Source organism: Hylobates moloch, unplaced genomic scaffold (assembly GCF_009828535.3).
Source record: "Hylobates moloch isolate HMO894 unplaced genomic scaffold, HMol_V3 SCAFFOLD_8, whole genome shotgun sequence".
Classification (NCBI taxonomy): domain Eukaryota; kingdom Metazoa; phylum Chordata; class Mammalia; order Primates; family Hylobatidae; genus Hylobates; species Hylobates moloch.
The window spans coordinates 81,597,169-81,612,363 of record NW_026652283.1 but is presented as its reverse complement, the minus strand read 5'-3'; the positions used below and the strand labels follow the sequence as shown (position 1 = coordinate 81,612,363).

Below are 15,195 nucleotides of genomic sequence, written 5' to 3'. Positions count from 1 at the left end.
CCAGGCTGGAGTGCAGTGGCGCAGTCTCGGCTCACTGCAAGCTCCGCCTCCCGGGTTCACGCCATTCTCCTGCCTCAGCCTCTCCGAGTAGCTGGGACTACAGGCGCCCGCCACCACGCCCGGCTAATTTTTTGTATTTTTTTTTGGTAGAGACGGGGTTTCACCGTGGTCTCGATCTCCTGACCTCGTGATCCGCCCGCCTCGGCCTCCCAAAGTGCTGGGATTACAAGCGTGAGCCACCGCGCCCGGCCTGTTTTGATCTTTCTAAATAGAACACATTCTAAACCGGATCACACTCTTCGCTGAGAGGGAAAGGGAGTTTTTTTTTTCTTTTTGGAGACAGAATTTCGCTCTGTTGCTCAGGCTAGAGTGCAGTGCCACACTCTCGCCTCACTGCAGTCTCTGCCTCCTGGGTTCAAGCAATTCTCCAAAGGCATGCGCCACCACACCTGGCTAGTTTTTGTATTTTTAGTAGAGACAGGGTTTCACCATGTTGGCCAGGCTGGTCTCAAACTCCTGACCTCAAGTGATCCACCTGCCTTGGCCTCCCAAAGTGCTGGGATTACAGGCATGAGACACCGCGCCTGCCCTGAGGGAAGAGAGTTTTGCCTTCACCTTAACTGGCCTGTGGTGGCTAGCCTTCTGGGATACCAGGTCTGCCAGCCAGTGTGCCTGCTGCTGCGGCAGTCCTACCCAAAAATCTGCTGTAGACCCAGGAACTAGGACACGAGGCTGCTAGGGGACTACCCAAGGCAAGAGCCCACCCTCTGCACAGCGACTTCCACGGGGCACTGGGCCAACCATGTTGCTGGAAGGAAACTGCATTAGTCCAAGTTGCTGAACGCCTCCCATTCTCCTACCAGGGCTAGCGGCTGAGGCTTCACTGGTTGGGAGCACCCTTTGCTCCCGAATCTGATAGGTGGGACCTGAACACTGCCCTCTATACAGCTCCTTCAGCAGTAGCTCCTGTAATCCTCGTTTAGAGCCAACCCAGGTTCTCAGCTCAGAGTGCACCGCTTCCCCAGGACTAGCTCAATAGTTCCACGCACACAGTAGGTACTCAAGAGAATGCCTGTGCAGATGGCTGCTGTAAGAAACTGCTCCTCCTCCACCTAGAGGTTAGCACCTGAACTCCTGCTCCCTGACAGAATGAGGACTGTGTTGTTTCCACTGCGCTGTCCTGGGTAGTCTTCATGGGATGCTAAAGGCACAGAGATGAAACCCTTGCCAGTCAGCGGGCTGCCCAGCTGACCCATGGCAGGACTACATACCCTGGAGTCCCAGTGGGCAAGGGAGGCGCCACTCACCAGGCTTGTGCTTGATGTTAGCCTTAGACCCACACTTGGAGGAGACCTTAGAGATGTCCACTTTCTTGTTCTGAATCTGAACCTGAGGAGAAGGACACAAAAGACTCATTCAGAGAGAGGGTATACTGTCAGAGCCAACCCCATGCTACCTTTTAAATCTTCTCCATGTTCAGGGTTCCTCGCTCCCTCTGTAAGCTGCTATCTCAGTCTGTTCAAAGACAGGGTCATCTCCCTAAGTACCTAAAAGAGCCCTCGACCCACCCTGGCCCTGCTTTTTTTTTTTTTTTTTTTAAAGATGGAGTCTTGCTCTGTTGCCCAGGCTGGAGTACAGTGGTACGATCTCAGCTCGCTGTAACCTCCGCCTCCTGGGGTCAAGCAATTCTCCTGCCTCAGCCTCCCGAGTAGCTGGGATTACAGGCGTGCACTACCACATCTAGCTAATTTTTTGTATTTTTAGTAGAGACAGGGTTTCTCCATATTGGTCAGGCTGGTCTCGAACTCCCGACCTCAGGTGATCCGCCTGCCTCAGGATCCCAAAGTGCTGGAATTACAGGTGTGAGCCACCACGCCCAGCCACCAGCCTTCACTTCTAACCCCACCTCCAGCCAGACCAAACCACCGTTTCCACACCCCACAGGCCTTTCTGTGCAGACCCTGTCCATGCATGCTCCAGACAGCTCTTCTGTCATTTCACCAGGTCCAAACACCAGCACCAAGACTCTCATGAAATATCCCCTTTGTTCCATCTCAAAACCTTACCTATCAACTCCTTGCCCAGAGAAACCTGGAATAACATATTTACTTCCAGTCCTTTTCAATGCATTTTCCCCTTGGGGGAGGAGAGGGGGTGGTGTGTGTGTGTGTGTGTGTGTGTGTGTGTGTAATCATAGTATTCCTGCTTAATCCATGTTATAACAATTTTCCCAGCCAGGTGCAGTGGGTCACGCCTGTAATCCCAGCACTTTGGGAGGCTGAGGCAGGCAGATCACCTGTGGCTAGGAGTTTGAGACCAGCCTGGCCAGCACAGTGAAACTCTATCTCTACTAAAAATACAAAAATTTGCATTTAAAGGTGGTGCATCTTGGCTGGGCATGGTGGCTCTCGTCTGTAATCCCAGCACTTTGGGAAGCTGAGGCGGGCAGATCACGAGGTCAGGAGATCGAGACCATCCTGGCTAACACAGTGAAACCCCATCTCTACTAAAAATACAAAAAATTAGCTGAGCATGGTGGCGGGCACCTATAGTCCCAGCTACTCAGGAGGCTGAGGCAGGAGAATGGCATGAACTCAGGAGGCAGAGCTTGCAGTGAGCCAAGATCGCGCCACTGCACTCCAGCCTGGGTGGCAGAGAGACTCCACCTCAAAAAAAAAAAAAAAAAAAAAGGTGGTGCATCTTTAAGTCCATAGCCATGCATGCCCTCTGAGTTGTTGGATGGGGATTCCAGCATTCCTGTGAGTGGCCCCGCTGTCCTCTAGTAGGTACTGTGGGAGAGCCTGACTTTCCAACACATCAACTCCATGCAGTGTTGCACCATTCTGGTGGGTTTCACCACAATCTATTAAATGGTGAGTTATCTTCTTGAGCCCTGTTTTCCTTTCTTTGGTGTCAGGAAATACGGTCTTCACCATGTTCCCAGAGGACAGATATAATGCCACCAGTGTTTCTGTATTTGCACCCACAGCCCAAGGCCTGGCACAGAATAACTACCACAATCCCCAGCTTGCCAGAGCCATTCTCAGTCTTGCCTGTAAAACTCGGCTCATGCCTAACCCAGCAAATCCATTATGTTTTCTTCCCCATGCTTCAATGCCCAGCTCAAAGGGTGCCTTCCATACGGCCTCGCATAGCTCTCGCTTCAATCCGTCTCTTTCTCATATCATCTCTTGAAGGGACACCACCAGGAACTATACCATAATGGCTTCACGTGTTTGATAGTTACATACAGAGTAGTTACTACTGTGAAAACACACAGCCTCTACTTTGTCTCATCTTTCCAAAAAGTCTGCAATTTTCCCTAGATAGAAATTTTTTTTTCTCCTCAATCTATAGTTCATTATACAGATATTTATAGGTACCTCCAAAATGGAAGTTTAGGATACAGCACAGATACCTCCTCCTAAGCATGTGCTGATGGTGCCATTGTAAGTGCTTTATCTGGGTTTAAAACAAGGTATCTTGTTATTTATTAGGGGAAGAAATGGCCAATTCAAGAAGAGGGAGCCATGAAGGCCTCATCCAAACATCTCCCTATCCTTATCCCTCATAAGAGACGGCATAGGGAAGGTTACTTTTACCAGCCAAAGATCTGGTAGCTGCTTAAACCGACCCAACATGGGTCTTGAAGCAATGGTGACAAGCTCATCTTAGCTGTAACCACAACAGCACCTGCAAGAAGTTAACAGAGTCACTCTCCAAGGCTTGGGCCCTCACCAAGATGTAGAGCCACACATTTTTTTCTTGTTTTGAGACAGGGTCTCACTCTGCCACCCAGGATGAAGTGCAGAGGCATGACCTTAGCTCACTGCAGCCTCCACCTCCCAGGCTCAAGTGATCCTCCCAGGCTCAAGCCCCTCAAGTGGCTGAGACTACAGGCGCACACCACCATGCCCAGCTAATTTTTGCATTTTTTTGTAGAGAAGGGGTTTCGCCAAGTGGCCCAGGCTGGTCTCGAATTTCTGGGCTGAAGCAGCCCACCTGCCTTGGCCTCCCAAAGTGCTTGGATTACAAGCGTGAGCCACTGCATTGGCCAGGGCCACAGATTTCTTGACAGGGTTCCATATTTGAAGCCTCTATCTCTTGACCTTTTGTCTAGTATGCAATTAAAGAATAGTTGAGGGGCAGTCAGTTTCACATTATGGATGTATTCCAGCTAGTAAATGAAGAAGTAATGCTAGAATTAGTCTTACCACGGCATATGCCTACTGAACCCACAGGTCCAGGAATTGCCAACATCACAAAAAAAGAGACAACCGAAGAATGAGACATGAATGTAATTTCTCACAGAATAAACCTCATTACCTACTTACATGTCATGCTAGCATGTGGGGAAAAAACCCAAACCAAATAAATTTAAAGAAAATTGAGAGACAACAGAATATGTTAATTAAAACCATGAGGATATAATTAGAAGAATCCAGATTCTAGGACAAACCACTGAGCTTACCCATCAAGGAAATTACCAGTAAAAAAAGAATGAGCCAGGCACAGTGGCTCACATCTGTAATCCCAGCACTTTGGGAGGGCTGACGCGGGTGGATCATTTAAGGTCAGAAGTTCGAGAACAGCGTGGGCAACATGGTGAGACCCTGTCTCTACTAAAAATACAAAAGTTAGGCTGGGCGCAGTGGCTCATGCCTGTAATCCCAGCACTTTGGGAGGCTGAGGCGGGTGGATCACCTGAGGTCAGGAGTTCGAGACCAGCCTGACCAATATGGTGAAACCCCATCTCTACAAAAAATACAAAAATTAGCTGGGTGTGGTGGTGGGCACTGTAGTCCCAGCTACTCAGGAGGCTGAAACAGAATTCTTGAACCCGGGAGGCAGAGGTTGCAATGAGCCGAGATTGTGCCATTGCACTCCACCCTGGGTGACAAAGCGAGACTCTGTCTTTTTTTTTTTGAGACCAAACCTCACTTTGTCACCAGGCTGGAGTCCAATGGCATGATTTCAACTCACTGCAACCTCCCACTGCCTGGTTCAAGCGATTCTCCTGCCTCAGCTTTCCAAGTAACTGGGATTATAGGCACACACCACCACGCCCAGCTGATTTTTGTATTTTTAGTAGAGCCGGGGTTTCGGGGTTTCACCATGTTGGCCAGGATGGTCTAGAACTCCTGACCTTGTGATCCACCTGCCTCAGCCTCCCAAAGTGCTGCAATTACAGGTGTGAGCCACCACGCCTGGCCGAGACTCTGTCTTTAAAACAACAACAACAACAAAAACCCAAAAGTTAGCAGGGCATGGTGGTGCACGCCTGTAATCCTGGCTACTCATGAAGCTGAGGCAGGAGAATTGATTGAGCCCAGAAGGCGGAGGTTGCAGTGAGCCAAGATCACGCCACTGCACTCCAGCCTGGGCCACAGAGTGAGACTTTGTCTCAAAAAAAAAAAAAAAAAAAAGCTGGTGGCTCACACCTGTAATCCCAGCACTTTGGGAGGCCAAGGTGGGCAGATCACAAGGTCAGGAGATCGAGACCATCCTGGTTAACATGGTGAAACCCCATCTCTACTAAAAATACAAAAAATTAACTGGGCGTGGTGGCAGGTGCCTGTAGTCCCAGCTACTCAGGAGGCTGAGACAGGAGAATTGCTTGAACCTGGGAGGTGGAGGTTGCAGTGAGCTGAGAACACGCCACTGCACTCCAGCCTGGGTGACAGAGTGAGATTCCGTCTCAAAAACAAACAAACCAACCAACCCTAGGTAGCCCACACCATGAAATAGATGTAGCTTCTGACATAAGAGTCCTATGTTAGGAATACATCCTAGAGAAGTAACTTGAAATGTTAAAGCTATTTATACAAAAATATGATTTTAAATGTGTTATAGCTTCATGCCTGAGGGACAGAGCGAGACTATGTCTCAAAAAAAAAAAAAAAAAAAGGCCGGGCGCAGTGGCTCACACTTGTAATCCCAGCATTTTGGGAGGCCGAGGCGGGCGGATCACGAGGTCAGGGGATTGAGACCATGGTGAAACCCCATCTCTACTAAAAATACAAAAAAAAAATTAGCCGGGCATGGTGGCGGGCGCCCGTAGTCCCAGCTACTTGGGAGGCTGAGGCAGGAGAATGGCGTGAACCTGGGAGGCGGAGCTTGCAGTGAGCCGAGATTGCTCCACTGCACTCCAGCCTGGGCGATAGAGCGAGACTCCATCTCAAAAAAAAAAAAAAAAAAAAAAAAGAACTCAAAAAAAAAAAAAAAAAAAAAAAAAGAATGGAGTGGGGACTTGTAGAGTAAAAGCAACTTAAGATTAAAAGAGCTTCGCCGGGCATGGTGGCTCATGCCTGTAATCCCAGCTACTCGGGAAGCTGAGGCAGGAGAATCGCCTGAACCCAGGAGGCGGAAGTTGCGGTGAGCCAAGATCTCACCATTGCACTCCAGCCTGGGCAACAAGAGCGAAACTCCATCTCAAAAAAGAAAAGAGTTGAAGCTTGTATTATATCTTATCAGTGTTGCTATTTTAAATATATGGATCTGCTGGGCGCGGTGGCTCACGCTTGTAATCCCAGCACTTTGGGAGGCCGAGGCGGGCGGATCACGAGGTCAGGAGATCGAGACCACGGTGAAACCCTGTCTCTACTAAAAATACAAAAAATTAGCTGGGCGTGGTGGCAGGCACCTGTAGTCCCAGCTACTCGGACAGGCTGAGGCAGGAGAATGGCGTGAACCCGGGAGGCGGAGCGTGCAGTGAGCCGAGATTGCGCCACTGCACTCTAGCCTGGGCGACAGAGCGAGACTCCGTCTCAAAAAAAAAAAAAAAAAAAAAATATATATATATATATATATATATATATGGATCAATTTATGCATTTTCTTTTTTTTTTTTGAGACGGAGTCTCGCTCTGTCGCCCAGGCTGGAGTGCAGTGGCGCGATCTTGCCTCACTGCAACCTCTGCCTCCCGGGTTCAAGCGATTCTCCTGCATCAGCCTCCTGAGTAGCTGGGACTACAGGCATGTGCCACCACGCCCAGCTAGGTTTTTGTATTTTTAGTAGAGATAGGGTTCCACCGTGTTAGCCAGGATGGTCTCGATCTCCTGACCTCATGATCTGCCCGCCTCAGCCTCCTAAAGTGCTGGGATTACAGGCGTGAGCCACCGCACCCAGCTATATATGCTGAAGTATTAACAAATAAATAATATATCTAGGACTGGCTTCAAAATACTTGGAATAGGTATATACAGATAAACCAAGACTGCTCATGTGGATAGTAAATGAGGCAGGGTAAAAGGTACATCAAGTTCATTTTACTGTTTTTTTCTACTTGTGTGTGTTTGAAAATTCCCACAATAAAAAGTTGTTGTTTCTTTTTTGGTTTTTGCTTTTTGAGACGGAGTTTCATTCTTGTTGCCCAGGCTGGAGTGCAATGGCACAATCTCGGCTCACCACAACCTCTGCCTCCCAGGATCAAGCGATTCTCCTGCTTCAGCCTCCAGAGTAGCTGGGATTATAGGCATGTACCACCAGGCCTGGCTAATTTTGTATTTTTAATAGAGACGGGGTTTCTCCATGTTGGTCAGGCTGGTCTTGAATTCCCGACCTCAGGTGATCTGCCTGCCTTGGCTTCCCAAAGTGCTGGGATTACAGGCTTGAGCTGCTGTGCCCGGCCCAGTAAAAAGTTTTAAAAAGCTTAACTGAGCCTCACTCACTTAATAAAGTCCACCACCTCTAGGCTACAGCTCTCCCTCCTTAAGTGGCTATGTGGAGGAGTCTACAATCTGCTTCCAAATGATTCCCCCACACCACCCTGCCTCCACTGTATGCTCCAGCCTCAGGGAACCATGTGTGGTGCCTCCTTCATGGGCTGGCCCAAGTGTCCCCTCCTCGGGGATCACAGAGAGCCATGCTGGCTCTCTGTGGTCCTAGGAGCAATCACGGCATCACACACCTTGCTCTGCTTGTGCTTACACAGGCTGCCTGCCGCTCTATGAGAGCCTGCAGGCACACTCCAGGTACCAAAACATGCTGTGGAAGTCAGCTGCCAGCAGGTCTCAGCACCCACTACACATGCACAGCCCCTTGCAAGGGTGAAATGGAACCAACACGGACACAAAATCTTAACTGGGACCAGCCACAGAAGAAGCCACTACATTGGCACTGGCTCATCACTCCCCTCCCTCCCCTCCGCTGGTGTCCTCCTGGCTCTCATAAAGGGGTATGTCTGTGTGTCTGTCGGGGGCATTTTTGGAGCACTAACTAGGATCCTGTTTTGAGCCTCTCATCCTGGTGATAACTGCGTTATTTCTTTGTGTATGTGTGTGTGGGTGGGGAGTGGTGGGGGGTGTGTGTAATGCTGTTCTGTCTGCACAGCAGGTCCTCCCCCCTTTTTTTTGTGTCTCTCTCTGTCACCCAGGCTGAAGTGCAGTGGTGCCATCACGGCTCACTGCAGTCTCAACTACCCAGGCTCAAGCAATCCTTCCCTCTCAGCCTCCTGAGAAGCTGGAACTGCAGACACATGCCACCTAATGCCACCAGGCACATGTCTGGCTAATTTAAAATTGCTTTGAAACCCAGGCTGGTTTTGAAGCAATCCTCCTGTCTAGGCCTCCCAGGGCCACCATACCTGGCCTTATTTTAAAATATTTTTTTGGGGGACTGGGCGCAGTAGCTCTTGCAATAATCCCAGCACTTTGGGAGGCCAAGGTGGGTGGATCACCTGAGGTCAGGAGTTTGAGACCAGCCTGCCCAACATAGCAAAACCCCATCTCTACTAAAAATACAAAAATTAGGCCAGGTGCGGTGGCTCATGCCTGTAATCCCAGCACTTTGGGAGGCCGAGGCGGGCGGATGACGAGGTCAGGAGATGGAGACCATCCTGGCTAACACGGTGAAACCCCATCTCTACTAAAAAATATAAAAAATTAGCCGGGCACTGTGGTGGGCGCCTGTAGTCCCAGCTACTCGGGAGGCTGAAGCAGGAGAATAGCGTCAACCTGGGAGGCGGAGCTTGCAGTAAGCCGAGATCACACCACTGCACTCCAGCCTTGGCAACAGATCGAGACTCCATCTCAAAAATAAAATAATAACATAACATAACATAACATAACATAACATAACATAACATAACATATAACATAACATAACATAACATAACATAACATAACATAACATAACATAACATAAAATACAAAAATGAGCTAGGCATGGTGGCAGGCGCCTGTAATCCCAGCTACTCTGGAAGCTGAGGAAGGAGAATCACATGAACCTGGGAGGCGGAGGTTGCAGTGAGCCGAGATTCTGCTACTGCACTCCAGGCTGGGCGACAGAGCAAGACTTTTTTTTGTAGAGACGGGGGTCTTACTATGGTGCCCAGCCGGGGGGCTCATCATTTTAAACTTCACATTTCCTTGTGGTGGCTTTAGGGAGGGACTGACAGAGGCTATGGTAGGAAACAAAGCACCTGGGTCCAGCTGTGGTCAGCTGTTGTTTACCCTTATCTTCCCACCAGGAAAGACAGTAGTCGCCCTAATTCTCTCTGTTTAAGGAAGCCTCCTAAAGTGAAAAGGCTTTAAAAATACATTCACCCTCAAAACAACAAAACAAAACAAAACAAAAAAACCCTATACATGTGAGGTCATGTGTAGGCAGTGTGGAAAGATCACAGCAGGTGATACATTAATGATGACTATTTTCAGAGCTCTTATACGCACCACACAACACACACAAATACATCTCTATGTCTCACCTACACAAGTGACCCGGTTCCCCCAAAACCCCTGTTCACCTTCTGTTTTTATCCAGGACAAAGCCAGGCTCAGCAGCTGCCTGGGCCCCTCGTGGGCTGGATCTTTGTCACCTCACTTCAGCTGATCCTATTCCAGGCTGACTAATTAGTCTGGTCAAGCAACTCCACTCGAGTGTAAAGGATGCCATTTCTACCCAGGCCAGAAAGAGGCAGTGGTGAGAAGATGACCAGGAAGGAGGGGCAGGAAGGAGAGTTGTGTGGGGCAAGAATGAAAGCTCATGGCCGCATTCCTCAAGATAGAACTGCTGGGGGTGTCTGTAGGCCATGGGCAGGATGTCATGATCACCAAGGAGGAGGCAGGAGTGTTAACAGAGTCTAAAAATGATAAGGGTAAGTGGAGCAGGACCTAGTCCAGTTCAGGACAGTAAGGAGAAAGAACCGAATGAACTCAAAAGAAACGGAGGCAAGACAGGCTGTCTCACTTGGCCTGGAAGGGGGTGGTGAGGGCAGGGGCTGTGCATGGCAGCTTCTGGTGCCTCTGGCACAACTCCACAGAGTACCACTTGCCTAGGCACTGTCACAGTGACAAGCGGAAAGCACACAGAGTGTTCTTCACACACTTAACGACAGTAAGACTTCGCCCTATCTCTCCCTAGACCAGAACCTCCCTGTGAGCTGGGATCACCTGTGTCCCTAATAAACATCATAGAGCTGGCACACAATGGCAGCAAGACAAAAAGAAGGATGTTTGGGTGGAAGAGGAAAGAAGACAAAAAGATAAGGAGGGAAAGTCTGGGCGCAGTGGCTCACGCCTGTAATCCCAGCACTTTGGGAGGCCAAGGCGGGCAGATCACGAGGTCAGGAGTTCAAAGCCAACCTGGCCAGCATGATGAAACCCCGTCTCTACTAAAAATACAAAAATTAGCTAGGCGTGGTGGCGCATGCCTGTAGCCCCAGCTACTCGGGAGGCTGAGACAGGAGAATCGATTGACCCTGGTAGGTGGAGGTTGCAGTGAGCCAAGATCACACCACTGCACACCAGCCTGGGCAACAGAGTGAACTCTGCATCAAAACAAAAACAAAACAAACAAACAAACAAAACAGGAAAAGGGACTAAAAAAGGAGGGGAAGAAAAAGGAGGAAGGGATTAGAAAAGGGACAAAAAAAGGAGAGCAGAAAGGGAAATGGGAGGGCCGGGCGCAGTGGTTCATGCCTGTAATCCCTAATCCCAGCACTTTGGGAGGCCAAAGTGGGTGGATCATGAGGTCAGGAGTTCAAGACCAGCCTGACCAACATCGTGAAATCCCGTTTCTACTAAAAATACAAAAATTAGCCGGGCGTGGTGGTGCGTACCTGTAGTCCCGGCTACTCGGGAGGCTGAGGCAGGAGAATAGCTTGAACCTGGGAGGTGGTGGTTGCAGTGAGCTGAGATCACGCCACTGCACTCTAGCTTGGGCAACAAAGTGAGACTTCGTCGCAAAAAAAAAAAAAAAAAAAAAAGAAAAAGAAAACAGGAGAAGGTAGGGAGAGAAAAAGAAAGTAGAGGAAAAACCAGAGAGCTGGAGAGCAACAAAGATGAAGAAAAACGCGGGGAAGGGATAGGAAGAAAATGTTGATTAATTCTTATTTTATAATAGCAAGGATTCAAAGATGAGCTCTGGAAAGATCCAGACATCTGTCTCAGAGAAGTTACTCCCACGGTAATTCAAGGGCATGCAGACAGACATACGCATCCCAGGAACAGACTCCAGACAGGCAACAGGTCTGCTGCTGACCGCTGTGCTCAGACCCAGGCTCTGACATAGCTGGAGAAAAATCCAAAGCCTCCCACCCACATGGGTAAAAAGATACTGAATGGATATCACCATGCTGGTGTTCAGGGGCTCGCCAGAAACACCCTGTCTAACATGGGAGCATCAAGGTCCCCTCACTTTGCTAGTCTGCTTCTTAGAGAACGCCATAGCTCAGGCCACTGGGATTCTATCTACATGGGCACCTATGTAGGGCTCTCTCCCTAGTATACCCCACAGTGGGCTATATCTCAGATGCCGGCTAACCAGAGCTTATACTTACATTACCACCTCCAGGGACATGCTTAATATTGTCCTTGGAACCACACTTGGACTGAATATGGCTGTAGCTCACTTTTTTGGAGACTATCTGGACCTGGAGTGTTAGAAAACAGAAAAAACAACACAAAGGGAGAGGACTGGTTAGAACCGACACAGGGAAGGCAGTGAGTCCACACGTGATCACAATGACCAACAAAAAGTGTTGTTAAACCTCCACCCCCACCTTCTACAGAACAGATGTGGAAAAGCACAGGAAAAGAAATGTGAAAGAGCAAGAAGGGGAGTGAAAAACGTGAACAGACAACACAACGACAGGAGCAGAGCTGCACAGGCACTGCATGTTGGTCATCACCGCTCCTTGGGGGTGGGGCTGTGGTTCACAGGCCCAGGCAGCAGCACAACCTGATGCCCAACCAGGCACAGCCCTACCTCCTTGCTCTGCTCCCTCTTCAAGAGCTGGGCACAGTGTCCTTGGCTCTTCTCTGCAAGTCTTATCATGTGGACCTGTTCTCACCCAAAGAGGGTGCTTCCCTTAAATCTGGGCCCTGGAATGGCTGCAGCCAGACCCACTCTCAGAAGCAAAGGCTGCTCTGAGAAGCACTGGGCAGCTGGCAACAAGGGCATGGATGATACTAACAGGAAGGAGGGGCCAGTGCTCAGATGTGAATACAAATGGATACATAATCTCCAACACCAGGGGAGCAGCTACAGCCGCCACACTTAGCCCATTTGTCTCAGGGCTCGAGAAGGCATAGTATTTTTGACTCAAGGGTAAAATACCTTCTTGAATCCTCCATATGCCTAATCCTCTGCCCTGTGAGATGCCCATGCGGAAAGAACAGGCTCTAAGTAGGGCAGCAATGACGCCCAATCCTGGGGGCACAACCACACTGTAAAGTACTGGAATGGCTTCCCCTGGAACTGAGAAACACCAAGGCCCTGGCTCTAAGAGTCTGGAACAAAGAATCCTAGGACCTTCTCAAGAAGGAATAGTTGCCAACTTTGTTTCTTTGCAAATGATACAGGTCCCAGGCTGAAGAGTTCTCCACAGTACAGAAATCCTGAGAAACTCCAACCCATATACCTCATTGTACCTACTCATTTCTAGCCTTTTTCACAACTTCGATGGTAAACAAGTGGTCAGCAAACTACTTAATGAGCCTTGGTCTGAACCTAGGACCTCTAGTAGTCACCCAGAAGCCACTGTGCAGCTTTCTTCACTGTAGGAATGCCCTAGGCTGAGACTTCCCGTGCTGGTCCCTAAGGGCTGGAGTGCAGGCTTCTCTGGCAGAGGCACACCTACCTGCTACAGCTAAGGAAGGAAGGTGTTGCAAGCACTCAGGAGGGGCCTGGTTTCCAGGTTTACAGAGGCAAGGGGAAAGAACCTGTGGTTTCAGCTTACCTCTGCCCTCCAGTTGATGCTGCATGCCTATACTAAGTGGGTTTCCACTGGGAATGAGCATCGTAACTTTCAGTTAAGAGGTGACCCGGGGAACCAGGACAAATGAAGTTATCTCCATACCTAGCAGCGTTATGACACGGATCTTTTAGTTCAAGGTAAAGCACAGGGGCTCCAGGGTTCCAGGTGGTGGAAATTACCCCTGCCATGTCTTCCTGGTAACAAATGTGGGTGCACTGTATTTGCATCCATACCAGGTAGGTTTCACATCAAGGTCAGTGTGAAGGAAATGAAGGAAAGTCTTTGGATCCATTTTATCCAGCCAAAAATTATATATATATATTCTCCAAAGGGCTAATGGGCTCCTAACTCTATTAACTTTCAAGATTAATACAAAAAATTTTCTGATGGCTGAGTCATCAAGCACAGAGAAGGGAATATAGGGGAGAAGAAGAAGAAACTAGTTAGGGAAAGGGAAAAAGTGCAAGAGAGGGCAAGTGGCTCAGGCTGGAGGAAGTATTTTACCATCTTCACCTTCCAGAGGTGGGTCTAAATAAAACTCACTTTCCCCGCAGGTTGTTTCTGTGCACTTGCAATTGGGCCGGCTGTTTTAGTGACTGCATTAGATTCAGGCTTTCGGGTTGTAGCAGCTGCCTCTGTTTTTTTCTCTACTTTGGCCTGGATGGAGATAAAGGGAGGGCAAATTTCAAACCAAGAGGATAAGAGCTCAAATGCCAAGAAGGGAAGAAGGCTGTAGGGGACTCATATCCAGGTCAGGCCACCAGGCAAAAGCAGGTGGCCTTTGATCCTAGGCAAAACCACACATTTCCCAGGGTAGACCAAGTCAAAGATCCTTGAGTAGAGGGCCACAAAAAAAGGAGCTGCAGGCCATAGTCTTGAGACATGAGGAACAGATCAAGACACTATTTAATGGAGAAAAGGCACAAAGGAAGGCTAAGACAACCAAATTAGTGATTCTGAGAGTGCGCTGGGGCATGATTTTCCAATTACAATACCCGCCACCCCATGCCAAATGTTCTGATATGCCCCAAGCAGCTGCCACGGTCACAGGAAGTCAATACTGATAGAAAGTGTCACACTCTTTAGGTATGTTGGAGCGGAAAACAATTCACTAGATCAAATCACTCAACTCCCCACCCGAGACCTCCTGTAACTTTTGCACCATGAAACCATAAGAGCAAAGACAGGGGGAGATAGGCCATCAGCAGCACAGCCCAGAGGCCTGCTGGGCACACCAGAGCCACTGTCGCTACCACAAGCAACTCTCAGGCTCTTCTCTAGACTGATCTCAGCTTGCCATCGGTGTCTTCCAACAGCACCAGGATTCCACCTCATTTTTGTCTCTCCTGAATTTCTTAACAGCTCCAGATTAAGCAATTTAAGTATTCTGCCCCTGATGGTGGTGGTGGTGTAGAGCTAGTGAATGACCTAGGAGACAAGATGGTCACTACTCCAGGGACCCGAACATTCTCAGACGGGCTTTCATCACCAGCTTTTCACACAGAGTTCCCATGGTTACCAACAGTTAAATAATTCTGGGATTGATGCAACCAGAAAATCTTAACCACCGGAAAAACCTAAAAGTGAAGCACTGTGATCTTTCTCCATCACTATATGCAGTACAGTCCTGCTGTTTAGGAAGGCCAGAGGCTCACAGCACGACTCATCCAGGCCACAAGAGGACACCCTAGTCCTCTTTCAGATATATTCCACTCTAGTCATGGGTTGTGGAAGTAAGATGCGTTCTACCTTCTGCCTATCCTGACATTCTCTGTGCAGTCTAAGAACCATGAAAAACTAGGCTCATGTCAAGTGTCTCTCTCACTTGCAGAGTCTCTGAGGCCTCCTCTGTTTCTTCTATAAAAGAATCCTTTTACATCCAAGCAAAAATGTAAACCCAGACCTCAACATCTAGAACAGGAGCCTTTCTTATTGAGACAGGAAGAGAAAGCCCAGAGCTCAGCCTACTCCGCCTCCCTGCTGCTGGGGCACAAAG

General features: G+C 49.0%; 1 protein-coding gene across 25 annotated transcripts in view; it reads right to left on the bottom strand.

Moving 5' to 3' along the window:
* Nucleotides 1–15,195, bottom strand: part of MAP4 (microtubule associated protein 4) — a 258,274-nt gene that overhangs the window by 4,531 nt on the left and 238,548 nt on the right. For 14 of the 25 annotated variants that reach the window (XM_058443148.1, XM_032161716.2, XM_058443152.1 and 11 more), the window contains 3 exons: nucleotides 13,743–13,856; nucleotides 11,781–11,873; nucleotides 1,308–1,389 (listed from right to left, as the gene is read on the bottom strand). In XM_058443148.1, the coding sequence (XP_058299131.1) occupies nucleotides 1,308–1,389; nucleotides 11,781–11,873; nucleotides 13,743–13,856 (289 nt within the window). The remainder of the gene's footprint in view (nucleotides 1–1,307; nucleotides 1,390–11,780; nucleotides 11,874–13,742; nucleotides 13,857–15,195) is intronic. The other 11 variants (XM_058443154.1, XM_058443151.1, XM_058443153.1 and 8 more) reach the window with 2 other exon arrangements.